Source organism: Drosophila virilis, chromosome 3 (genome assembly GCF_030788295.1).
Source record: "Drosophila virilis strain 15010-1051.87 chromosome 3, Dvir_AGI_RSII-ME, whole genome shotgun sequence".
NCBI lineage: Eukaryota > Metazoa > Arthropoda > Insecta > Diptera > Drosophilidae > Drosophila > Drosophila virilis.
In genome coordinates, this window is record NC_091545.1 from 2,878,813 (window position 1) to 2,903,287 (window position 24,475).

Here is a 24,475-nt window from a genome sequence, read left to right on the forward strand (position 1 = left end):
CTGTACAGTGTGTACAGAGCATCGCCTCGTTGGGCAGTCTTTTCCATTGTTGGTTTAAATTTAGAATGGAAAATTTGAGGGCAGCATAAATCATAGAAAGCTTAAAGCTGTGCATAAAATTGACTGATTTGTCATATTTATTAGGTAATTATTTCCATACCAGTTCGTCTGCCAATTCAGTTGGAATAATGTTAATCAAATGCGGTACGAACGAACGGGCCAGGCCAGACTACGTCTACGTCTACGTCTTGGCTTGACTTTGCTGGGCTGGGCTGGGCTTGTTGTAAATTCAACAAGGGAATCGCATTTCGCACATAAATTTCCATAAACATTTTATGGCGTTTGCCTGGCAACGATTTCCATCGGGCAATGTATGAAAAATATTGATGGTTCTTTCAATCGCTGACCTACTTTTTGATGCCTATGCCACGACCCAGCCTATGCGCCCGCCCCAGTTGCTGACAACAAGTGACCAAAAATGTAATCAGGCATCGATTGAGCATGTCATATGCCGCGTATACGTAATAAAAGGGCTTCTGGTCCTCAGGCATGGTTGTAATTAGCCTTGATTCATTGTAACAGCTATTTTTGGTAACTTTGGCAACTCGACCAATTCGCGAAGTGGGTCAGTCATTGTTATTATGATTATTGTTTTTCGACAAAAAAGTTGCCAAATAAATATGGATACTTATGCGGAAAGTTGAGCAGGAAAAGGCCAAAGTTTCGGTTTGGTGTAAATTATTTCATTTTATTGAACATGCTGTGTGAATTAAATATTCAGTTTAGCTGCTTCTATTTGGTAAATAGTTAACTTATGATTAAGTAAATGTGTGTATATGGTATATATATATATATCTCATTATAATCGGCTGTATATGTATATAACTGTATTGCTTATGCCTTGCCTTGCCTTGTTTGTATGTATTGTATGCACGATCTATGTATAATTAATCATATATATAGTTGAGTTCTTAGATTGTTTGTTCTTTATAAGTACAATTCGGTAAATGTATGTGTATACGGTTTATATGCCTGCTATAGAATTCATTTATATTATATATAATATAATCAGTTTTGAATTTCAATGTCTGCTTGGTTAGTTTATCGCATATATCATCGGTCTATATATAATATATAACTATGTGAAGCCCTACGACTGGAGTGCGTTACGAATTCATTTTGTTTGTTCTCTAAAATTACGAGCAAATATCTTAGCTATCGAAGGAAATAATTCAAGAGTGTACGAATTAAGTATAAACATAGTTGAGTACTTAAATATTAGATTTAACTGCCTGACAAAATTTTGATCCCATTACGGCAACTAATTGTGTACGTATTTAAGACGAGAGTGTCGTAAATTTTAATTAATAATATTTTAGATTTTAATTTCTGTCTTTTTTTTTTTTATTTTGTTTTCAATTTTGATCTACACATGGGATAAAGGCACGAATGTACAATAATATTATAATCAAATATAGTACTTGGGCGTACTTCAATTAAGCGAAACTTTTTTCTGAAAATTTATCCAATCAATAGAAAATGTACGCAATATCAATTTTTTTTTTTTGTTACTATTTTTCAAAACTTCCCCCTCGACAGTCTTTTGTTATGGATGTTTAATCAAAAGCCGTGTGTGGAAAAATCTAATATCTAGTTTCTAGTTTTTCGCGTGCTTAAGTCTTGGCAATTGTTTGCAAAAATTTGGTTTTCCCTTATTTTCTTGTTTTTCTTTGTTGGTTTGAAATGAGCTTTTTTGTGAACTTCCTTCGTGTGGATATGAAAAGATTATTGTATCACAGATCTCGAAATGAATGGGCATGGATTTGGCACTATGAATTGGAGCTACTTTTCAACTATATTTAACAGCGATATCAAAGGTGTGTGGCTGTGCTTATTTTCGGATTGTTCTGGAATCGTATTTCGAGATTCGCCAGCGGTTTTCTCTAGCGTCTGGCGTACTGACAGCAAACCGAGCTGCGCGGCACCCGCTGCGTCGGCAGACCGGACATGCCCTTTAGATATGTATAGGATACGGGCTGACGCAGTATGCGCTGCGGTGGCGGCTTTACCTTGCTCTTCGTGGATGCGGATGCGGAGGATGCGGACGATGTCGAGCAGGCGCTCGAGCTGCTCGCCGATTTGGAGGCCACCCTGTGATACTGCTGCTGCTGCTGTCGCTGGTGCAGCTCAACGGTCGATACCGATTTCAGAGCAGACTTCAATGGCTGCGGCGCCGGCGGCTGCTGCGGCTGCGGCGGCGTCGGAGGGGAGGGGCCGCTGCACGACAGCGAACGTGATGTTAGCGCAAGGCTCTCAAAGGCGCGCCGCAGCGACGATGTCGACCGGCGTTGCAGTCGTGAGAAGCTTGTGCGGCTCAACGATTTGCGCTTGCCCATATTTTGTTGTTGCTGCTGCTGCTGCTGCTGCTCCTCGATGTCAATGGTGCTGCTGGTCTCGCTGGAGGCGCACGACGTCAGCTCCAGACGCGCAGCGGCCAATCCGCGGCTGGCCGTCAGGGACGATGAGTACGAGTCGGTCGATGAACTGTGCGCGTCCTCTTCCTGTGCAGCTGCCGCTGCTGCTGCCGCTGCTGTTGTGCCGGCAGCTGCGTCATCGCATGCACCATGAACTAGGTCATCGTTTGACCTCAGGCCAAAGCGACGGCTCAGCAGCTGAAAGAAGCCCATGTTGCGCTCGTAGCGAGGCGTTGGCGAAATGCTCGTCGACTGCTCCAGCTCCTGCAGCCATTTGTTGGTGCTGCCTGCTGCATTGTTGTTGTTGTTGTTGTGGTGTTCCTGCTGCAGTTCGTCCGCAAAGCAGACATGTGGCGTGCCCATGGCTGGGTATGTTTACTGTACTATGACAATATAATCTTGGCTGCACTTCCGCTTTGACTCTCTCTCTCTGTCTCTCTCTCTCTCTGTCTTTGTTGTTGCCGGTCTTTGTCTTGCAACTAACTCGCACACACACACACACACACACACAGATAGTTACTTTGAATTGTTTGGCTGTCGGCTTTTGTCGAGCGCTTTGTGTGTACACACTGGCGTGTTGTCCTTTCGCGTTTGAGTCGGCAATTTGAATGCCGCTTCCTTTTATAGACTCGCCCGGTTTGCAGACAGCGCTCGCTGCAAAGCGGCGAGAGAGCGCCTCTCTCTCCCTCTCCCTCTCCCTCTCTCTCTCTCTCTCTCTCTCTCCTAATCTCTCTTTCGCCCTCTGTCTCCTGCTCCATTTCCGTTTGCAGCTTTACTACGTTGTGCATTATTTTGGCGCTGTTGCCTAATAATGGTAACAACATTTGAATTGTGACATTTGTTTACCCGCTTCCTGTGCGTATTTCGCAATTTGTTGTTTGCCGCTATGTTTACACTACCCGCCGCCAGGTGGTGGTGGCAATTTCAATATTTACTCACGTCCTGTGCTGCAATTTAATTGCTTTTGTAGCGCAATTGCACGCGCAAATTGTTGATTCGTCGATTTGTCTCAATTTCCCTTGGCTTTTGCTAAAAATAAAGCGCTCGAGTTTATTTCTAAACTTTAATTGCCGCACGGATATCCCCTTCGTAGGTGGGTTGCAGGTGTGGCTCCTCCTGCTCTTTCGCTTTCCAGAGATGTCGCCAGGAAAATTCATAAGCCGCAATTAAGGCCGTCAAAAATAGATTTTAGCTATTGTCGTTTTGTTTTTTGTTTTTGTCCTTGCTGTTGTTGTTGTTTTGATTATTCAATTACGCACAAAATTGATTTTAATGCGCTATAAATAAAACTAACTGCCAATTTTACGCCTCGTCGCGAGGTCCGGGAAGGGTACATTGAGGCTTTTTAATGCTCTGTCTATGGGGATTTAATGAAGTCCGTTGTTTTAATGGCTCCGTCTGGTGTGGGGGCAGGCTGCAGACGCGGGCGATAATTGTTTCTGTCGTGTTGTCGTGTGTTGTTTATCCTCTAATTAAAAGGCGTAATTTTCGCCCTGACGTCAGTCCGTTAACAGATTTGTCAATTAAAAAACCAAATGCTACAAAAACAATTGACGCCCATGCAGTTGACAATATTTACAAACTATAATTTTAGCTATATATGTGTATGCCATTAGCACCTATAAGCCCTGCTGCGATTACTGACAACATTTTCTACGCCTCTGACTCTTTTCAGGTCGTCTACATTGAGTTGAGCCCAGCCACATGAAAGTGGTATATATATATATATATGGTAAGTGGAAAATCAAAAGTAATATGCAAAACATTTATTTCACTTTCATAACATTTCATATGCCTTATAATTTGACTTTGATTTGAATTGTTATTTGTCGATTTTCTGCCTCGATACTATATACACAAATACTTAAATATTTTATATTTTCAATCTTTAAAGTTATATGAGTATCTAAGAAAAGAACCTATATATAGGAACTATCCATATTTCTTCTCTTAATAGTTAATTTTTCACATAAATGAACCTAGCACTTTTTCCATTAATGCTGCATACATGTAAATTTTAAAATTGGCGTTCTGCCGAAAATATTGCCTGAATCAATTTAAAATTAAAACAAGAGCCCGACTAGAAGATACCCTGAACCAAATTTTTGTGAATAATTAGAATAGAATAGTTGTCTCAAGAGGCTTAGTTGCAGTTGAATGCACTCACTCTTTGCTTGCTGCAAGATAGCTTAGCAGGGACAATCAACCACAAAAGAGTCTGCTTCCAGAAAGAATTGCATACTTTGGGACTGGCGGTCAAAAACGATTAGCGCAAGAAACATAGAAACATAGAGAGTCCAGTGGGAAAAGATTGGGTGCTATTCAAGAGGAACCATATTATTAATGGACTGATATCCTCGGCAAAGGCAGAAAACCTGTAAAAGATGGCATGGGACTTGAGGAACAACGAGATGGAAGCAATGTCTTCATTAGCCAGGAGACTCAATCGAGACGAACCAAACGGCCGAGGGTCAGCATGTTAGAGCAGCGTATGATTCCTTCTAAGAAATGCAAACGTCAGGGACAGATTCTGGCTAAGCAGGCAGACTCAGGTCATCTGGAGCAGTAGGGAGCATAAAGCCCTACATACACACTTAATCAATATGAATTTGAATATTCCACTCGCAACTGTAGACAATTTGGGGGAAACGGTTGTATTACGTGTTAATGGGACCAACTTATTATTAATTAATTATTAAACATATCTGTGGAATTTAATCTTTTTGGAATAGCCTCCAAACTTTTTTAAATGGCCTAGTCAAAGATAACTTTAGAGCACGGCTGGCTGAAGAATTGATGTCTAAAATTTGAGACAGAAAACTTAGGCCGGGCAAGGCCGGGTCTGCTTATATGTATGTTATATACCGAAATACGCTTAAATTGTTAAATCAACAACCAATTTGAGCAGCTAGCAGGCTTGTTTCACAAACAGTCGAGAGGCCACAGGGATTAGTTGTGCTTCATCAAAATTTGAATTGCTCGCATTTGCATGCTGTGGACCAGTTGCAACATGCAGCATGCAACAGCAGAACTGTGTCTGGCGATTAACGTCATAGTTGTAGCCGTTATGCAGACATGATATCGTATGTCAAAACAATAAGGTCGAGTCCTTCGGCAACTTGAAAAATTGAGGACCTTACCTACATCAGCAGCAAGCGGCGCACAAGGCGACACGCAACTGTTCCCAGGGCACAGTTGACACTGTGCAACGTGTGGCAGAATGCAGGACGCAGGCGCACGACTACGGCCACTTTCGGTTCGAAGAGCTTTGGCCTCAGAACTTTTTGCCGCAAAGCTCGTAAAAAGGCCGTTAAATGCGAATTTGTAAATAAGAATTCGGCCGAGTTTTGTTTAGATTGATTTTTGCTTTATTTATTGACAGCTAGACTTATGCTTAAGGTTATATGCTCTAAAAATATAGGGTATTTACTTAGTTGCTAAACATTTTGCTATGCGTTTGTTTTTCTTTTACTCTTTGTCTCGTGTGTGTGTTTAGTCAAAAAAAGTGTGTTAGAATTTGAAATAATTAAACATTGTTGGCGACTCAAGTTTATTTTTCTGTACAATTTGGATTTGAATTAAATATTTTTTTTAAAGAGTTTTCATGTTGTTTTTTTTTAATAAATTCGTAATTTTGTCTAGTCAAGTGCCCGTTGAAATAAGTGCAAAGTATATTGAAATAACAAACTTTTCGAGATTTTGTTTCGTTATGTTTTTTTGCTTGAGCCTAGCTCGATAAGTTGAGTTAAAGTTTAAAAACTACTTGGGGAAAGATATGTGTGTGTGGATCAGGGGATTTATACTAAATAAAACTAAATTTTAGCTAACGTGTAAACTGAAAGTTCTTATCGATAGACTTATATTTGGAATATATGGAATTTGTTGTACAATTTTTAGTTCTTATTTTCTGTAATTCTTAGTTTTTTTTTTTTTTTTTTTTTTGTTTGTCTAACACACATTTATAAAATATGCTTTGCTGCTGCATTTCCAAACGCTGTTTCTAGCCGTTTCTAGCTGCTGTCGGCTTGTTTTTCTTCTTGTTTTTAGGCACTACATCACTTTTCACTATAATCTACCCACCCCATAACCAGACTTTAAAGCCATTAACACCTTTGGCGTTGGCCTTCACCCTTTCACCCTTCATCCTTCACCCGCAATCGCCGTCTGCTTCATTGTCTTGGCCAATGTCCTCGCCGCGATGACGTCCGCCCGAGCTGTCCGTCCGGCCGACCGCCTAATACATGCTGTGCTGCAGCGTATAGGGGCAGCAGACCGCGTAGCTGGGCACCCGCGAGTATAGCCCGGACATGCCCTTCATGTAAACGTACTGAACTGGAGGTCGCAGTATGCTCTGCTGCTTCTTGTCCTTTTTCGACGACTTTGATGAGCTGCTGCTGGTGCTGCTGCTGCTGCTGTTGCTGTTGCTGCTGTTGTTGCTGCTGCTGCTGTTGCTGCTGCAGCTGCTGCTGTTGCTGTTGTTGCTTCTGTTGCTGTTGTGCGGCATCAGCGATTTTTTGCCCCTCATCAGCGAGGACACATTGCGCTGTCGCCGCGGCGTGCTGCTGCAGGACAAGGAGCGCAGCGATGCTGTTGCCGTTGTGGCCGCCGATGTTGAGAAGTGCTGCAGCATGCGGCTAACCGAGGATGAGATGGAGATGCGACTAAGATGCAGGCCAGATGTCTTGTTACTGACGCCAGCCGATGCGGCCGAGGCAGAACGCGGCTCTGGTTCGCTACCATGCGGTTTAAGGTGCTCCAGATTCTCATTCTCGTTCTCATTATCGTTCTCATTCTCATTATCATTCTCATCCTCGTCAACACTGCTGCCGCTATCATCATAGTGATGTGGATGCAGTTGATCCATGGCGCTGCCGGGTCGATAGACAGTTTCCACATAGATGTGTCCAGCATTGTTATCGTAAAATTCCAGACCAGGCGAACTCGACTCTGAGGTTGTGCGTGAGGTGTGCTCCAGATCGAGACTGGAGCCGCCATTGAGCACCTGAAGGCAATCATTGCGCGAATTGCTCAGACTGAACAGATCCGTCGCCGAGCTGCGTATATCATCCTGGCTGCTGTAGACGGTGTCGTTCTGGTGATGATGATGCTGGAAATGACGGCCCAGATGCCTGCTGAGCAACTGCAGCAGGCTGCGCGATCTGGACAGCTTCTGGCCGCGCGAGCCGCGTTTCGGCTGCTTGGGCTGCTTGTTGCCCAGATCCATGGAGGAGCTGCTGGCGCTGTTGCCGCTCGAATTGGAGTTGGAGCTCGACTTGGAGCAATCGTTAGGTGATAGCGTATCCATCACGTTTCTCTCACTTTTATTTTCAACTGTTTTCTGCTTAAAATCTTTTTCAATAGGTATTCTATTTAATTTTTTGAATTTCACTTCAAGTCCACTTGTTTGGGTTTTAGTTGCAACGCGTGTCGCGACGTGTCCTGGCATTAACTGCTGGGGCAGGCGTTGTTGCTGCCGCTTTTATAGCTGCAGTCAATGTCGACTGATGCTCGAAAGCTTCGCGTTTAACCTTCGTGCCTGTGGCACACACACAGCTCGTCGCCGCCCGCCGCCCGCCGCCGCCCGCTGCCGGCCACATCCGACGAGGACGAGGACACTTCGTGCGCTGCCTGCCACAGCTCGAGCCGCAGCAGCAGCAGTGCCCGTGCAGCTGTCGTGGCAGCCACAACGTGAGCGGCGACGACAGCATCTCTTATCCCAGTTTCCACTTTCCACCTTGGATCTATACAATATTTACGTAAACTCCGCAGTACCTGTTGCCTGTTGCCTGCTGGTTGTTTCGAATGCTTGCCTCATTCGTCAACGTGATTTTTGCCGTCTGCTCTTGCCCCTCCCCCGTTTTTCTTTTGGCTTAAGAAAATCAAACGACGCTGCAATTTTGAGCTTTCACCCTTTGGCTGGCTGTGTGATTGAGAACGTGACTTTTGCACGTCATCCGCCTGCCTTCGCGCACCGTTCGCACCTTAGCCTTTCACCTGGCACCGAGGTACACGTGAAAAACGCCGCACCACATAGCTGCCACCGAAACCCGTTAGCTGCGAGTGCACCGAATGCCTCTGCGGTGTGGCACCTGCTTGACCCAAATTAGGGTCTATCTAGGGTCCATACCCGATAAATTCATCTGCCATTGCGACTATAATTGACTGCGGTTTTTCTCGCTAAATTATTTTTTTTATGCTGCCGTATAACTCTCCCATGAAGTTCAAAAACTTTAGAAAAGTTTTCTTTATTTATGACAAAATAATTTATATGTTACCTATATTCTAACTTTTAAAAAAGCTTACAAAACTTGAAATATTGTCTTAGCAACAAAATGATTAAACTTGCAGTCTTTATGTAAGAGCTATTCAAAAGAGTTTAATGATGATTGCGCTTGCCTTTGCATATTAATTTGAATTAGACAATGTTGAAATATTTGTTTTGTGGGTAAATTATAAAAATCCGAATGCTTGACGGTTGTGAAAGACACATCATCCATTTTGTATTTTGCTAGGCTCACACCTGGGAAAAGATTTATGTCTAACTTCAAACTTCAACTTCAAAAGTGAAATAATAATTATCTGTGTATTATACGAGACATACATAAGAAATATTCATTGTATATAAGACTCATTTGGCTTCTTCTTGACTAATGGCTAGCAGACTTTCGTAATTTGTTTCTAAAACACGTTTTGTTTCGCTTAGCTCCAGTTGCATTCAGCACGTTGCAGGCACACACGTCGCACTCACCTTGGCTACAGCATATGCTGCTGCTGTTTCTGCTTCTGATGCTGCTGCTGCTGCTGCTGATGTTGCTGCTTCTGCTGCTGATGATGCTGGTGATGATGCTGTTTCTGTTGCTGATGGGCATGGACAGCAGCAATCCAGCTTGACAAACCATAAATAGTTTCAATTGACGCAATCGTTTTGCAACTCAACGTAATTCCAGTGAGGCATACCTTACTTAAGTCCTCATTTTGTCCTTAGGTCCTGTTTTGCAATATTGCTTAGAGCTTAGAGCTGGGCCGAGCATAGCACACGACTGCAACATACTCTGTTAGAATTGTGACTTCTGAGCTACGATAGAGCAAGTGGGTGTGGCAAAAATACGTAGTAGAAAAATTCATAAGTAGGCAGGTTATCAAGCTCTCTCACTATAAGAGGAATTAGTTTTAGAAGATTAGCTCTAATGTGCCCTCATTTTTTCTAAACTACAGTGTGCTTAAAGCAAGAAAGCACTGCCAAATTTTCTTAGACATGTGACATAAACTATATAAACTTTATATCCAACCGATTCTATACTCTATAGGAGCCAAAAAGTAAGGCTCGCAATTGCAAAATTTTAAAGCGAATATCTTAAAAAACAGAAACTCTTGCCATACAAAAACTGAATTTTCGAGCAATTCTTTTTAAAAAGCTTTAATATACTCTAACTTGATATTGATTTTTCTCGATTTTTCTCATGGCAGCATAATAAAAATTCTAAATGACAAGTAGGTTCAAGAACTTAGCTTCCCTTCGATCGACTATGATAGCTATAGTGGTTCCCTCCGGATGATTTCTACTACAACAAGCCGGACGATAGACTTGCTGATACTACGCATGGATACTTATTCAAAATATATATACCTTATGGGCCACAAGCCTTCACCTCTCATCTCGGGTTTTTAATACCCACTGAAAGCGTATATATATATAGTGTGTTGCTAGTGACGCATAGTCAAGGTCATTCGTATCCGGCGGAAAATATGTGGCAATGTCACGTAGCAGCGATTGGGTCACCTGTTGCTCCTTAGCTACCAGGTATGCGGCTCCGTGTGGAGCTCAACATTGGTTGGCTTTCGGCAAATAGGTAAGCGCCAGGCGCCCCATTGCGTTGCCCCTTGGCAAATTGAAGTACAAGGCATTACGAACCTATTTGTTTTGTGTTTATTAGATTGGCCAATTTCACAGTAGCTGCCGCAGTCGACTGATGGCTTTGCCAACCGCTGTGCATGCCGGGCATCAAAGCAGAAACGGGGTTAGCGACAAGGCCCCAATGCCAATGTCGAGTGCCGCACCGAAGCGCTGTCCCGGCGAGTACGTGGCCGGATAGGGCTGGGCGTACGGATAGCTCGAGGGGTATCTGCTGTAGGCGCCATCATGATGCACTGGTCCGGCTATGCCATAGTAGTTGTTGTAGTACGTCTCTCCTGGCAGATAGGTGCTCGTATACGGTCTCTGCGCCTGCACGCCCAGCCCGAATGAGACGAGCGGCTTGGCCTTGGCGCTGGCCAAGATTAGCAGCGGCAACAACTGTAAATGTTTATTGAAAGTGTTAGAAATTCAATTCAGCTGAGCTGGCGATTTGCCTACCCAAACATAATTGCGCATTTTCCTTGCTTGTTTGTTTCCTTATGGCTTTTCTATGGAAATTCTAGATGCCAGTTCGTGTCCACTCGCTGTCCGCGACTTGTGTGCTTTGCTGTGGCAGCTGCACTCCTGTGCTCCTTTTATACCTCGCATAGCTGGTTGCCTGGCTGGGCTGTGGGCCGTTTCTGGTTTGCAGCTTGGAAACTTGATTGTACATTTGTGCTTGCTCTTAATTTACTTAGTTTGTTGTTGTTGTTGTCGTTCATCGGGAATTTTCTGTAAGTTCTGTTCTTCTTCAGCTTCAGCTTCTTGTTGTGGCAGTCACGCCCAGCTCTAAGTTAAACTCGTTTAGCCATGTGAAATTGATACCGCGAACTTGTTCTATCTGCTAATAACTGAAATTAACAATTTCTTAATGCTTTGCATAGGGCTTGTCTGGACTCGACCCGACTGATGCGCTCATGTTTCATACGCAAGTGTCATGTCTTGTATTTAGAAATAGACGACAGGTAAATGCCCTGTGAACTTCTATCTTTCACTTTACAGAGTATTTGTGTTAGTTTAAAGGGTTTGATTAATCAATATACATTTACATCAGCGGAAGTAAAAGTGAGGCAGTTGCTTAAATGAATTCCTAATCGATTATTTAGGCAACTTATCCGAAAAAGAAACGAATTCTCGTTGTAAGTAAGCCAGCTTTTAAATATTTGAAAAATTGTAGAGACAAATCAAGATATATAGCAAAAATCCAGATATGTTGCAGTCTTTAATAAAAATGTATTTCCCCCAGAAAATAATTAGGGAACTATACGGATAATTGCGTTCCGTTCACCTCAAACAACCTCAAAGTGCCTTCAAATAACTCAAGGTGCTTTTGCTTCTGCTAATTACTTGGGTCAGTGTATAAAAACCAATCAAACATTAATTAATTTATGCGATTAATTGCCAGTCGATTCGGTTGGTTGTCTGGTTTCCGTGTACAGTTTGCGTACGCATTTGTGTCCAAGTCCGTCACCTGGACACCCACGAATCCATGTGACCAGCGTCGGGTCACGTTTTTCAACGTGCTGAAACGCAAAAGTTTCCATTGCAAAATGAAAAAAAGGGAAAAAATAAAATAAAAACTTGTGCGAGCAGCGTTTGTAGCTTTCCGCCGGATTTGTTGGACCGGCAACAGTTGTTGCCATTGCTACGGCTTCCATGTGCAGCTCCCGTTGGGCTCTGACGTGTGCCACGCCCCAATTTGCCGCCCACGAAAGGGTTTCAATGCTGCCAGATTTATTTTAAACGCTGTTCTCTGGCACTTGGGTTCAAGGTGCCACGTCCGAGCGGTTAGGTCACCCGATATGGCTTAAACTACGGTTCATTGTGGATGATCTCGTCGTGAATTGTTTACGCTTACGGCGCGGCCAATAGCTGCGCGCAGTTCAATAGACCAGAGTGCAGACACTCTTGGTAGGGAAATTGTTGTGACGCCCTTTTGGACCACATTGGACAATGTGAACTGTTCTCTGGCCAGGTTAACGCTTGCAAACAATTGCGATTGATGCTGACAAACTTTATTCAAATTTCAGGCGTTAATTATTTCCCCTAGAACAGATACTCATAGGTCAGGGGCTTGTAGTCGCTGCGATACTGCTGCTGGTAGGAATTGGGCGTCTCCACGCTGTGATACACATGCGACTGGCTGGCCGGTTGGATCAGCCGGGTGTAGGCCAGAGGCAGGACGGCAGCCGTGTGGCGTGCATAGGCCAAGCCGGGCGAGGTGTAGTAGCTGGTATACCCGGGCGTATAGAGTATCTCGTGGCACAGCACAAGGCTGACCAGGCAGGCAAAGATGATGAGCTGCAAGCAAATATTTGTGTTAGAGTATCTCGCTAAACCTTCTGGCTGTCTCAGCTCCAGCACTTACCAGCTTCATGGTCTTCCAGTGGAGCACAAACTGAATACCATTCGCAGCCTGGGGCGGCCTTTTATAGCCTGTGTCCGATCGCCTAGCTGCTGCTGGCCAAGGTCAAAGGCATTTGCTGCAGCGGCAATTTGAAAGAAGCCCTTAACTCAGTTTGAATGCAGCTTGCAATTGCAATTGCACTTCACAGATCGATTGACTACAGTCCAAAGAATACAATCAAAAGAATCCAGGCTCCAGAAACCACAACAAGTCAGAATGTGACGGGCGTTTAAGGGGCAAGGTCTGCAAAATACTCTGTGGCTAAGTTTATTTCAGTTATTTAAGTTCTTATTATATGCAACATTTCCGAGCTTTTAGTTGCGACAGGCTTATACACTTCTGGGGAATTTTAATTAGTCTAAAGTCAAACTGGAACCAAATCAAACCAAAAATGGAACCAGAAGCTGCGCCTTTAAAAGTGGAAAGTTAGGTTCGAAGAATGGGTTTGAACCGTAAATCGAACCACCGACAACGACATCATACAAAATTCTAGCATTATTTGCTCAAGTCGTATATACCCGCAATACTCTCTGTTGACTATAGAGCATAACGAGCTGCTTCCCCGTCTCCAGATCCAGATTGAGCGCTGATCGTCGTGCGCGTCTGACAAGATAAGCCCAAACGAGCTGCCACATAAATAGAGGTGCATGCAACATATGCTGAGGCACAGGCTGCCTACTCCTCCTCCTTCTACTGCTTCCTCAATCAGCACTCGAAGGCTCCTCCAATCTCGCTCTAGAGTTCTTTATATGGTGAATGGTAAATATTTTTCCTTTTGCCATTTGCTGTTTACATCTTTGGGCCATTTGCACTTTGTTTTGCAGTTGTGGTTGGCCAAAATAAACAATTAAGTGAGCGATGGGGGGTGGGGGGGATTCTGTCAGCACTTCCGGTATTTCGCTTTGATAGATTTCAAGGTCAGCTCCAAGCTCTACGCCGTGGGCGTATTTACACTTCTGCCCCTGAAATTGGACGCAATTTGTGCGAAGTTTGGCAAGTGCGCAGCGCTTTTTGTTTCCCATTTGTGGTCCTCTAGCATTAGCCGTAGGTTGGCCCAAAAACAAACTCCTACGCAAACGGCAATTAATGCTGAATGCCCATTATATATAATACTTATTATTCAATATATTTGCGTAGTATTTCCTATTTTGCCCAGTTCCGGTCAGCACTTATTGTTGTTTTTAGGAAAACAATTGCGACGCTGCTCATTTTGGTCTTGTGGTCTAAATCTGATTAGAGTTTTGTGCTCTTCATCAAAAACTATAACTTAATTAGGCAAATGTCTTTGTTGGGCTTTAAATCCAAATCAGATATATATATTCTTATATCTTATTCCGTATTATATTGTTATCTATATCTATCTATCTATGTTATCTATATATGAACTAAATACCTTTTGTCATTTCGTAAATATTTATTTAAGGCTCTCTTAGACAATGCACAGATTTGGTATATTCCACTTTTGAGATCCTTCTCAGCCTTTACATAAAAAAATTGAAAAAAAAACTTATTCCTATGGATCTCTACCTTGTGTTCTTGTATGAACTATTTAAACTCTGAAAGTTATAAAAAATTCTGAATCGAAGCTTATAAAAAATGCATTTCTCTTACATTTTGAGCGGCGCAGAGGTAGAAGAAGAGTGTGCAAAAAGCAGCTGCTTTACTATGTGCATGAATGTATTTAAATATATTTATTCTTCTTCTGAATTAAAATGAATAATTCATGTGTGAATACCAGATACTTTGCCCGTAGGGAAAATGACCTGATTTCACCAGCCTTTTTATTTATTGCATAATTAATTCTTTAATTTATGCTCTCCAAATGAAAATTGTAAAATTTGTGAATATTAAAATGAATACGCACAATCCCACAATTCAAACCCCCCTTTTTTCGAGTGCATTTGCTGTACGCGTTTTTTAAAGCCGCAGCTCGAGAAGCGCAGCGACCCACTGGCAAGTTTGGCTGGCGGTTAAAGAGTGGGTAATTCAAGCCGAGAACGCAGTCATTCACTTGCGAAATACGAGCTGGCCAAAAGCCAAACAAAGCCGCCCAAGATATTGGAGCGAAGGTCGTGTGTTGGGTTGCATGCCACTTGCCAGTTGCCAGTTGCCACTTACCACTCGTTATATAAATGCCACAGACAGCGCAGCGAATCAACAAGTCTTCTGGCAACATCTACGAGTCCGAGTACAAACGCCCCCAAACATGTACAAGCTGGTAGGTGGTTTGAGCCTGGCGAGCCTGTCATAATTTGTGCTTTAATACCAACAAATCCTTTTGGCAGTTCATTTTGCTGTCACTGTGCGTGGCCATCGCCTGTGCGGCGCCTGGCCTGCTGCATGCAACGCCCATCCTGGGCAGCGCCACGTCGTACCACATCTTGCCGCATCAGCAGCACCAGCATGCGGTGCATGTGGTGCGTCCAATTTGGCCAACGCACCAAATTGTGCGGCCCATCATTCATGGCGGCGCATATGGTCACGGCCATGGTCATGGCTGGCTTTAGGCCTGAAGCTGGCGGCGGCAGCCTTAGATGTGTCCATCTGCATGCCTGAAATAAAATAGTTTGAGCTTGATTGAAAAATAGCCGGCATATACTTATCTTTTCTTTTGGGCGGGTCTGGCTATAAAAGTATCAGGCTCTACGTCCAGCAGCTGCAGTTATTCCATAGCCTTCCAGGCGAACATGTGGCCAGTAAGTAGGCGTTCTCTTGCCTCACACACAACTCTGTAGAGCTTCATCTTCGGCACAGTTCCGGCTCTGCCCCTGGCTGTGGATCGGCGTGGCGCTGCTGCAGCTGCGATGCGCCTGGACCCTTCATTTGTATGTGTTGTCGCACCAGCTCGGAGCTGCCCTGGACACGTTGCCAATGTCTAGGGACGCCGGCGGGCTGCAGCTGGAGGATGCACAGGTTAAGCTGTATGAGCCCAAGGATTTCTTTCGCGACGTACAGCGACTGATGTACACCTTCTTTCATCTGGTGCAGACGACCAGTCCACAGCTCGTCAACACGTCCAAAAAGCAGAAGAAGCCAAAGTTGCCATTCAATCACAAACTGATTGTGGATCGTTTGGGCTTTGGCAATTTAACACTTAATCTAGCATTTACTTTCAACTTTATGTCGACCAACACCTTTAATGGCTAACCTAAGGGTTAAGGGGGAGCAGAAAAAGCTTAGCAAACTTTTAGGCTGCAGTTGAAATAAGCTTAAGTTAGAAATACAATTCTATTTTTTCGTTTTTTTTTTATGTCGTCAACTTTTTATTGTGCCATTAAATGTGATTCGCAGTTCGAGTGGGTTCCGGTGGGTTCCATAGGCTGCCAGCGGGTTTGTCTACTTCTTCAGCAGCAGAGGTGCAGCATAGGGCGATGCCAGATAGGGCGAGGCCACATACGGCGATGCCACATAGGGCGAGGCCACGTAAGGCGATGCCACATAGGGTGCCGCAAAGTTGCCATGATATTCGGTGCTGTAGACAGCAGCAGCAGGCGCTGCAGCCACCAGCGGGGCGGAGTAGGCGAGTGGTGCAACAATTCCAGGCTTGGCGGCAACGCAGGCAACCACGGCGAGGAAGACGGCAGCGAAAAACTTGAACATATTTAGTATTGTTTGCTGGTTGGCTTTGTCGTTGAAACAAATGATAACTGATGCTCTACCCACTGCCCAACCATGGCTTATATACGCAAATTGGTAAGACCTTGCGCGACGTATTCTCTTGGCCAATTGTCAGGCAGCGCACGTAGCCAGCCCAATTGGCAGTTATATGCGTAAGTGGCTTCAACAATACTATGTGGTTGAGTCTTCACGAGCTGTGTGTCTTCAGCTCCGTTTGGCTCATTAGCTGGGCTGGCACGCAGTCTGCGCCAAGGCTCTACCTTGTATTAGCCAGCTGCCTGGCTGTCTGGCTGCCTGGCTAACTGTATAAAAGCCCCAACGCCAATAGCTGTAATCATCAGTTCAGTTTAGTTACTTCTACAAGCAGCTCAAGCCCTACTACTAAATCCAACAAGATGTTCAAGTTTGTTGTCCTCGCCGTGCTCGCTCTGGTTGCCTGCGTCGCTGCCAAGCCCGGAATTCTGGCCTACTCGTCGCCCTATGTGGCATCTCCGTACGTGGCATCTCCATATGTGGCCTCCTCATACGTATCGTCGCCCTATGTGGCATCGCCGTATATTGCCTCACCTTATGTGGCATCACCGTACATCGCCTCGCCCTATGCTGCCGCCTACAGTGCAGCTCCTCTGCTGCTCCGGAAGTAGATAAATCCAGCCGGCAAATATCAAATATCTCTCTGCGTCTCTCTCTCTCTGTCTGCGGCAACTGAATATAAATAAATGAAAAACTGAAACTCGAAATCGAATTGTTTGCTGTGCACTTTTATCTTTTCCATATAGCCGGAGCTGTCGGGTTCAGTTCAAGGTCTTTGCCTGGCGCTTATCTAAGCCGCCAGCAGGAAGTTTGTGACGAGGTCTCGGCGGCTTTTATCTCCCGCCATTTGGTTGTTTTTCCCTTTTTGGAGTCAAAGCTCTAAAGATTTCCGGGTTGAAGTCTTTTCATATATTTATTTTTAAATCGCAATTCTTATATCTTAAGTTTAGGGCTTTGTTTTTGGCTTAGGCTAAATATTATGCTAGGCCACTCACAGATTCAGATTCGCATCCATTGTGGCTGTCGACTGGAAGACAATGCTGCTGCGATTATATCGACCCGAGCGTCGCACCTTGCGGACGCGCATTGTGACCAGGGCCACCACAGCTATCAGGATCGAACCCCCAATGGCATAGAAGAAGAGCTTCATGAACAGCAAGTGCAGTTCCAGATTCTGCGAGTGGGCGCGCAACAGCTCCAGCTGTTTGTGCAGCGCCAGCATGGGTTCCTCGAGAGCAATCGCTGCGGCAGGTTGCGCATTGGCCTGTTGGCTGGCCGAAAGACTGATGCAGGAGACGTCCCGTATATGCGGCGTCTCGTCTGTGCTGTCGTCGGGCTCAATGTGCAGGGTCACCGTGTCGGTGAGGTAGGGCTGTATGAGCAGATGGTGCAGATAGGAGCAATTGAAGCGATTGCGCGAGATGCCCAGTTTCTGGAGCACCGGAAAGGCCTGTGCGAAACTGCGATTTCCCTGCACTTCGCTGAGCGCATTGCCGTCCACAAAGAACTGCTTGAGGTTGGCCAGGTAGGGTACAAACAGATCCAGATTGAGGCTGGTCAGATTGTTGAACGACAGGTCGAGTATCTCCAGATACTTCTGTTTGGAGAACATGCCGAACTGCAGTTCGCGCACTCCAGTCGCGCGCAGATAAAGATTGCGCAGCCGCTTCAGCTGATCGAAAGTGCTGACGCTCAGGGGTCCAATGGGATTATAGGAGAGATCCAGATGCAGCAGAGCTGTCAGATTGGTTATATTCGCTATGCTGGCCAGCCGATTGCCGCGCAGCTCCAGCGTCTCTAGCTGCAGTGCCTGGTGCATTTGTATGGAGCTGATGTTGTTGTAATTGGCGCGCACAAAGCGGGTGGCATTCACGGTGAGATTGGTCAAGTGGTTGTAGTCCAGATGCAGTTGATGGACAATGCTCTTGTTGGTCAGCTGGAAGGTGTTTAGCGAATTGGTGGCCAGCAGCAGACTCTCCAGGCTGGCGGCCTCTGTGAATGTGTCCGGATGAATGCGGATTAGCTTGTTATTGGAGAGGTTCACCTCCTTGATGCGACGCATGCGACTGAAGACCTCCGGCTGGACATAGCTGAGGGCATTGCTCTCCAGCGACACCGACTCCAGATACTCGTTGTCCTTGAAGATGTCCTTATGCAGCTCGCTGAGACGATTGCCCGTCAGCTGCAGTTTGTTCAGGATGTGCAGGCCACAAAATGCATTCTCACTCAGCTGCGATATCCTGTTGTACGATAAATCGAGGCGCATCAGCGCATTGGCTCCGATAAACACGGACGTCTGCACCGAGGTCAAGTTGTTGTAGCTCAAGTTCAGGTAGGTCAGGTTGCTCGCCGCGCTGAAAGTGTTTCGCGTCAGCTCCAGAATGCTTGTATAGGATACATCCAAGGTTTTCAGATGGGTGAACGTCTCGAACAGATGAAAGGGCACATAGAGCAGCGTTGAGTCGTAGAACTTCATGAACTTGACCATGTTGCCGGGCAGAAAGTTCTTGACCACCACATTCTGGCTGTGGGTCACTATGAAGCCGGTCACCGTGCAGAATGCCTCGCCGGGATCCATGTACAGGTGCTGCTCGAACTCGTCGCAGCTCAGATAGACATCACCAGCCAGCGCACGATCCTTGCGCGACAGCACGAACAGCAGGAGCAGGAGCCAAACATTACGTATACGCATTGTGAACCGCGCGAAGCGAACACTTTTCGCAAACTGCAAAAGCATTTTCGCCAGTTATTACAGAAATGCAATCATGTAAAGTAAGGGATGCCATAAACAATATATATATAAAGTGCATATATTTTAAGATTGTCGTTCCTTTTAATGCCCTGTAAAAAACTAGAGGGGGTATGCTCAAATTGTGTGCATTTATGTAACAGACAGAAAGGTTTATCTTTGGGACTGTAAGGTTCTTTTACGTCGACTTGTGTTCGTCTAACTAGGTTGAACTTTCTTAAAGTGGTTCATAATGTTTTCTTGTTCGCATTTGAGGTCTTTTAATTTTATAAATATTAAATCAATAATTCAAATTGTGATAAAATAAGTTTGAGAATCTTCGCGCTATGAAAACTCAGAAAAAAGAATCTTAAGAACCTCTGTTCTATGAGAACTCAGAAACAAGGAACTAGGAGGAATTTGTCTTTTAAGAATGTTCAGTTACTTTGTGCAGGTCAACTTCAAGTCGAGCTCTTTCAATCTAGAACTTGTGTATTTATTTCAGATACTTCTCAGTCCATTAAATAAGCTTTGGCGCGTTCTGGCGATAAGAAATGTCGGCCTGTGCATTGATATTTTTTCTTTTCTTTCGTTTTGCTTTGTTGCGTCTCCGATTTAAAGATATTTCTCTTCTGAGCTTTAGGCTGGACAGATTTGATAGCTTTAATGGGCTCTACTCCCACGATATATTGACAACTTGTTGTGGTCTTTTTTATGTCACGATTCTGTCAGCCAACAATGTTGCAACATTGATTAGAGCATATTGCCACATGCCACGGCGGCCTATTGGCTGGCCAAAAAAGATTGCATAAGTAAATTGCAGCGTCATGTTGCGACCTTGACACATGCAAAATATGCAATCCGATTAGGCGTGCGTGCAACGCCTTCCCCATGCTCCATGCCACATGCCCAATGTCCAGTGTCATTCGCGTTGGGTTTGGCCTGGCCACAAGGGCAGGTCAGTTAACTGACCGCATAAATTGAATCGGAACAGCTACTGTTTTGTATATAAAATATTTTTTAGGCGGTTGCCTTCAAAACGCACCGCAACACTTTTTATGGACTCACATTTGGAGACGTGCTCGACATACCCAAGCAAAAGACCTCTGCGACAGTTCCAGCTACTCAGCTGCTCAGCTGCTGGGCACGTAGCCAGAGGTGTCCAATTGGCACTCGGATCGTCTATATTTTGTCATTTTTTTTTTCGCTTCTCAATATTTGGCGACTGTAGAACCCATCAAAACAAAACAAAAAACTGTCGCATTCGGACTATAAAAATGCAGACGCCTTTGTCCAGCGCATAGTCTACTTTGTTAGCTCTGCCCACAAACATTTCAACATGTTCAAACTGGTGCGTTTTTTTTTTTTTGCTCTCAAATCCTATTCTTTCTGTTTGTTAAATCCTAATTTATTGCAGTCTGCTATCATCTTTGTGCTCGGCGCCGTGCTCGCCTGCAGCCTGCAGGCTGAGGCCAAGCCCGCGGTTCTTGTGGATGCCGCTCCTGCGGTGGTAACTGCCACCAGTTCCCAGTATGTGGCACGCAATTACAATGGCATCGCTGCTGCGCCAATTGTTGCCGCTGCCCCCGTTGCTGCCGCCTACACCGCCCCCGTTGCCGCCGCCTACACCGCCCCCGTTGCCGCTGCCTACAGCGCCCCCGTTGCTGCAGCTGCCCCCGTTTCCGCCGCCTACACCGCCCCCGTTGCCGCTGCCTACACCGCCCCCGTTGCCTATCCCTATAGCTATCCCTATACCGCTGCTGCCTACACATATCTATAAATGATTCATCTGATTCAAACGGCTTGTGACTCATCAAGATTTATATTTTTTTTGTAAATAAAAACAATTGCTCGAGAGGAATTATTTGATGTTTGTTTGTTGAGAAACGTTGGCTAAAGAATGCGCTGGAAGAAAAAAGATTTAGGATTTGTGCTTTTGATGTATCTTAGCTTTCACCTAAGTTGCTTCCTTCAAATGAATCATACTTCTTTTGTTTTATATTCCTTCTATATTGATAATTTGTTAGACAGCTAACTTCCATGTTCCTGGTTCGAGCCTCATAAAAGAGTTAGAACTTTTGACGTGACAAAATGCAAATTGTAATTTAAAGTTTATTGTTTTCAGCGGAAATAAAATATATATATTTTTCTAGAAATATCTACATTGAAGTATTTTAAGAACTAAACTATGTGACTTCAATAAGAATTGCCTCCATAAGGGAATTATAATTTTAAGGCATATTTTGTAAAAAGTTCAACCAGGTTTATTAGACTTGGCTTCTAACTTTTTGTGGAATGGTCTTTTAGATGCCAAAGTATTATTATTGATTAATATTAATCGAAGAATGTCAAATAATTGCTTCGTATAGAACCCATGGTTGAAGCATTTGGCATGCCACAAAACTGATTACAAAGAGAAACAATTGTAAATAGCTTTTTGTTCTATTTGTATCTTTTTCTACAAATATTTAGAAAAAGGGGAAATCGAATATATTCTACGTTTCAGAGCCATAATTTTCATTAAACTTTCATCACAATGTTATTTTTAATTATTTAATTATTTAATAGTTATATTTGGACACATTTCTCTAAGGTTACATTTGTATATTTAACTTAACAACAATTCCGCGTATTTGCAACGATCTGTAATTTGTGCTTTGTCAAGGATTCTGAGGCTGGAATCCAGTTGCTGCCTGCCAGACAGCAGCTGTGTTTGCGGGTTTGTTGTTGTCCTCCAGCTGTTGCTGCTTCCTGCCGCAAAATGCTGCACTGCAGCGCCCGAATGGCGCCAACGCAGCTGGGCAGCACGAGGGCAGCTGTGCAGAGCTGACAGCAGGTGGAGCAATCCTCTGGGCAGCACAGGGCAGGATTATTCGAGCAGCAGCGACAGCAATTCGGCTCAGCGGGCAGCACAAGGCGGCGTTCAACTGCCGACGTAATCTGGCCACTGGGCTCAGCCTCGGCGTGGAGCATCTGCGTCTTATCCGTTGAGTTGCGCTTAAAGCTTAGCAATTTCTTATACATTTTTGTGTGTTCTAAGCGCTTTGCACTGATCGAATGAAACAGCTTGCGGCGCAATCGCTTAGCTTTATAAATTCACTTAATGCGGCAACGTTGGGTGTCCGTGTGGGATTGGGTTTGGACTTGGGAGTGGGTCAGAAACCCAAACAAGCTCACATGTGGTATGCGGAGCACGTGCCTGCGACGTTCAGTTCGGTTTGCTGATCGTTTTTTTTTTGTTGTTGTTGTTATTTAGCGTCACGCGTTTAAAAATACTCATTGCGTTTGACTGGCCAGCGACCTGCCCCTGCCCGCCTCCCGCCCCGCTAATGAAACTAAAAGTAAAGTGCAAATTTGTAGCTGAGATTCTCCTTGGCGTCAATTGATACGACAGTCGACAGCCGACGACGGCTCAATTGGCAGGCAAGAGCATCCACCTGAGTTGTGCCTGGCCGTGCATAATAATTAATATTATTATTAGTATTCTGTTTTATTTTTTTGGCTTCAACTTTGTGCATTTAGGGCTTCGTTCGTTAGGTATATAAGTGCGTGCATTTGTAGCTGTGGGCATCAGTCAAGTTCTTCAGAACAAACAGCTCGTCAGCCAGCAAGACAAATCGCAACCACCAAAAACCACTTCAAAATGTTCAAATTCGTAAGTCCAAAATACAAAGTGTCTAATTGTGTTTTCTATATAAACAAATTGTGTTCATAGTTCGCTTTGTGCCTGTTCGCCATTGTGGCCTGTGTCGCCGCCAAGCCCGCCGTGGTGGCTGCCCCACTGGCCTATAGCGCCTACACCGCTGCACCACTCGCCTACAGTGCGCCCTACACCGCCGCCTACACCGCTGCTGCCGCCTACCCGTACTCGGCTTATCCCTATGCCGCCGCATACTCCGCCTACCCCTATGCCGCCTACTACCGCTAAGCGCACCACTGAACCACGTCAACCCCGACCAGCCAGACCTGTTTTTCCAATTGGATCCTGATTTTATTTAACTATACGCAATTTTAATTTCCTCGAGCAATTATCATGTGCTTAAGCTGTTCCTTTACTCGGTTTTTGTTTCATCTTTTTGGTTTTTATTTTTGATTTTCTAGTATTATTTTTGATGATAGAGAGAGGGAATATTATTGTTTGAATAAATGCATTTTGCGTAAAACGTAAAAATATTTTAATTGACTTTCTTAAGTAATTCATGTGTTTACTTAATTGTCTCTGCATTTTTTTCTTTTGACTCACTTGACCTCCACAAGGACGTTTGCTTGTGTTTTTCCAAGTGTTGCCTTCGCATCGAGTGCTCCTCCTGCCCATTCGCCCGATTTGGACGCTATTTTTAATGTGCAACACAATTAAAATGCAGAGTCCGAAGCCTCCCATTGAATATATGTACTTGTAACTGGGTTAGGTTAAAATGACGGGCACGTAAACAGTAGCCAACAGTGGCTGATCTGAGGATTGGTAAGCGTTAAATTATGATAATCGCATCCACAGAAGGCAGCTGCTGACGCCAGCTTTGGTCCCCCCTAGCCTTCGTGCCCTCCAGCTGGCCAAAGGCGGAAGTGACTAAGCTCTTGAGTTAGGAATGTGGATTATCGTGTAGTATATCAAATGATTTGCTATTTTGGTTAGGATTTGTTGGCCTTGTTTGCGATCATTTTAAGTATGGTAGTAAAAGTGTTTGTCCCTGGTTATTGTGCGTGCGCATTGGCAATATTTGAATTATTCAATGCAGGTACAGCTCAGCAGACATTGGTAGGCCGTTGCTTTAAGCCGTGTTCATAAGTCGAGTCATGAGGCTATTAAAAATTTAATTCCCAATCTGTGCGCAGAAGCACAATATTGCAGGCCACACGTGCCACAAAGCCAAACAAACAACATTCTGCACTGGAACCCAACCACTTGCTGGACCCTACAGTTCATTGCCATCGCCGATGACATTGAAGCATTGCATAATCCTTTGGCACTCGTCATGTTGTTATTTTCTCCACTGTTCTCTATTTATTCTAAATACACCCTGCACATATCGAAATGGGTCCAATGGGTGTGCACAACGGCAATATCGAAATGGGTCATATATTTCTCTGATCTAATTATCATTATTATCATTGTACTACATTAGCTGCTAACGCTCTAATGCAATGAGCTTTGAGCACTTCTCCAACAAAATATACTTTTAAATGAAGTGCCTAATTTCTATTATATTAGTTGTGATTATATATCTAAAAGTAGGGTTCTTTGATTATAGACATATACTGGCAGCTAATACAATGATAGTAATTTTAGTAATAATAATTATAATATTAATAAGTTGACTAGG

The 24,475-nt window shown here is 44.3% G+C and overlaps 11 protein-coding genes across 11 annotated transcripts; 5 read left to right on the forward strand and 6 right to left on the reverse strand.

Annotated features, from left to right (window-relative positions):
• Positions 1–741: 741 nt before the first annotated feature.
• On the reverse strand, positions 742–3,101 carry LOC6623341 (protein roadkill). The gene has a single exon (XM_002046153.4). The coding sequence runs from the start codon at positions 2,835–2,837 to the stop codon at positions 1,944–1,946; it is 894 nt and encodes a 297-aa protein (XP_002046189.1). The 5' UTR covers positions 2,838–3,101; the 3' UTR covers positions 742–1,943.
• Positions 3,102–5,809: 2,708 nt separating this feature from the next.
• LOC6623624 (serum factor response D) lies at positions 5,810–7,913 on the reverse strand. The gene has a single exon (XM_070208535.1). It carries the CDS (start codon positions 7,777–7,779, stop codon positions 6,709–6,711), a length of 1,071 nt encoding a protein of 356 aa, XP_070064636.1. The 5' UTR covers positions 7,780–7,913; the 3' UTR covers positions 5,810–6,708.
• A 2,470-nt stretch (positions 7,914–10,383) lies between these two features.
• Positions 10,384–10,978, reverse strand: LOC6623514 (uncharacterized). The gene is made up of 2 exons (XM_002046155.3): positions 10,828–10,978; positions 10,384–10,767 (listed from the first exon to the last, which is right to left on the reverse strand). The coding sequence occupies exons 1-2, from the start codon at positions 10,843–10,845 to the stop codon at positions 10,477–10,479; spliced, it is 309 nt and encodes a 102-aa protein (XP_002046191.1). The 5' UTR covers positions 10,846–10,978; the 3' UTR covers positions 10,384–10,476.
• Positions 10,979–12,361: 1,383 nt separating this feature from the next.
• On the reverse strand, positions 12,362–12,890 carry LOC6623707 (uncharacterized). Its single transcript, XM_002046156.3, has 2 exons — positions 12,737–12,890; positions 12,362–12,669 (listed from the first exon to the last, which is right to left on the reverse strand). The coding sequence occupies exons 1-2, from the start codon at positions 12,743–12,745 to the stop codon at positions 12,415–12,417; spliced, it is 264 nt and encodes an 87-aa protein (XP_002046192.1). The 5' UTR covers positions 12,746–12,890; the 3' UTR covers positions 12,362–12,414.
• A 1,987-nt stretch (positions 12,891–14,877) lies between these two features.
• On the forward strand, positions 14,878–15,362 carry LOC6623637 (uncharacterized). Its single transcript, XM_002046157.4, has 2 exons — positions 14,878–14,993; positions 15,061–15,362. Exons 1-2 carry the CDS (start codon positions 14,982–14,984, stop codon positions 15,280–15,282), a joined length of 234 nt encoding a protein of 77 aa, XP_002046193.1. The 5' UTR covers positions 14,878–14,981; the 3' UTR covers positions 15,283–15,362.
• An 80-nt stretch (positions 15,363–15,442) lies between these two features.
• LOC138911064 (uncharacterized) lies at positions 15,443–16,351 on the forward strand. Its single transcript, XM_070208106.1, has 2 exons — positions 15,443–15,471; positions 15,530–16,351. The coding sequence occupies exons 1-2, from the start codon at positions 15,463–15,465 to the stop codon at positions 15,920–15,922; spliced, it is 402 nt and encodes a 133-aa protein (XP_070064207.1). The 5' UTR covers positions 15,443–15,462; the 3' UTR covers positions 15,923–16,351.
• Positions 16,002–16,428, reverse strand: LOC6623523 (uncharacterized). The gene has a single exon (XM_002046159.4). It carries the CDS (start codon positions 16,373–16,375, stop codon positions 16,112–16,114), a length of 264 nt encoding a protein of 87 aa, XP_002046195.1. The 5' UTR covers positions 16,376–16,428; the 3' UTR covers positions 16,002–16,111.
• A 291-nt stretch (positions 16,429–16,719) lies between these two features.
• On the forward strand, positions 16,720–17,133 carry LOC6623762 (uncharacterized). The gene has a single exon (XM_002046160.4). It carries the CDS (start codon positions 16,789–16,791, stop codon positions 17,035–17,037), a length of 249 nt encoding a protein of 82 aa, XP_002046196.1. The 5' UTR covers positions 16,720–16,788; the 3' UTR covers positions 17,038–17,133.
• Positions 17,134–17,320: 187 nt separating this feature from the next.
• LOC6623667 (leucine-rich repeat-containing protein 15) lies at positions 17,321–19,161 on the reverse strand. Its single transcript, XM_002046161.4, has one exon. The coding sequence runs from the start codon at positions 19,116–19,118 to the stop codon at positions 17,418–17,420; it is 1,701 nt and encodes a 566-aa protein (XP_002046197.1). The 5' UTR covers positions 19,119–19,161; the 3' UTR covers positions 17,321–17,417.
• A 1,202-nt stretch (positions 19,162–20,363) lies between these two features.
• On the forward strand, positions 20,364–21,015 carry LOC6623708 (vitelline membrane protein Vm26Ab). Its single transcript, XM_002046162.4, has 2 exons — positions 20,364–20,505; positions 20,572–21,015. The coding sequence occupies exons 1-2, from the start codon at positions 20,494–20,496 to the stop codon at positions 20,932–20,934; spliced, it is 375 nt and encodes a 124-aa protein (XP_002046198.1). The 5' UTR covers positions 20,364–20,493; the 3' UTR covers positions 20,935–21,015.
• Positions 21,016–22,663: 1,648 nt separating this feature from the next.
• On the forward strand, positions 22,664–23,333 carry LOC6623723 (cuticle protein 19.8). The gene is made up of 2 exons (XM_002046164.4): positions 22,664–22,809; positions 22,870–23,333. The coding sequence occupies exons 1-2, from the start codon at positions 22,798–22,800 to the stop codon at positions 23,080–23,082; spliced, it is 225 nt and encodes a 74-aa protein (XP_002046200.1). The 5' UTR covers positions 22,664–22,797; the 3' UTR covers positions 23,083–23,333.
• Positions 23,334–24,475: the final 1,142 nt, after the last annotated feature.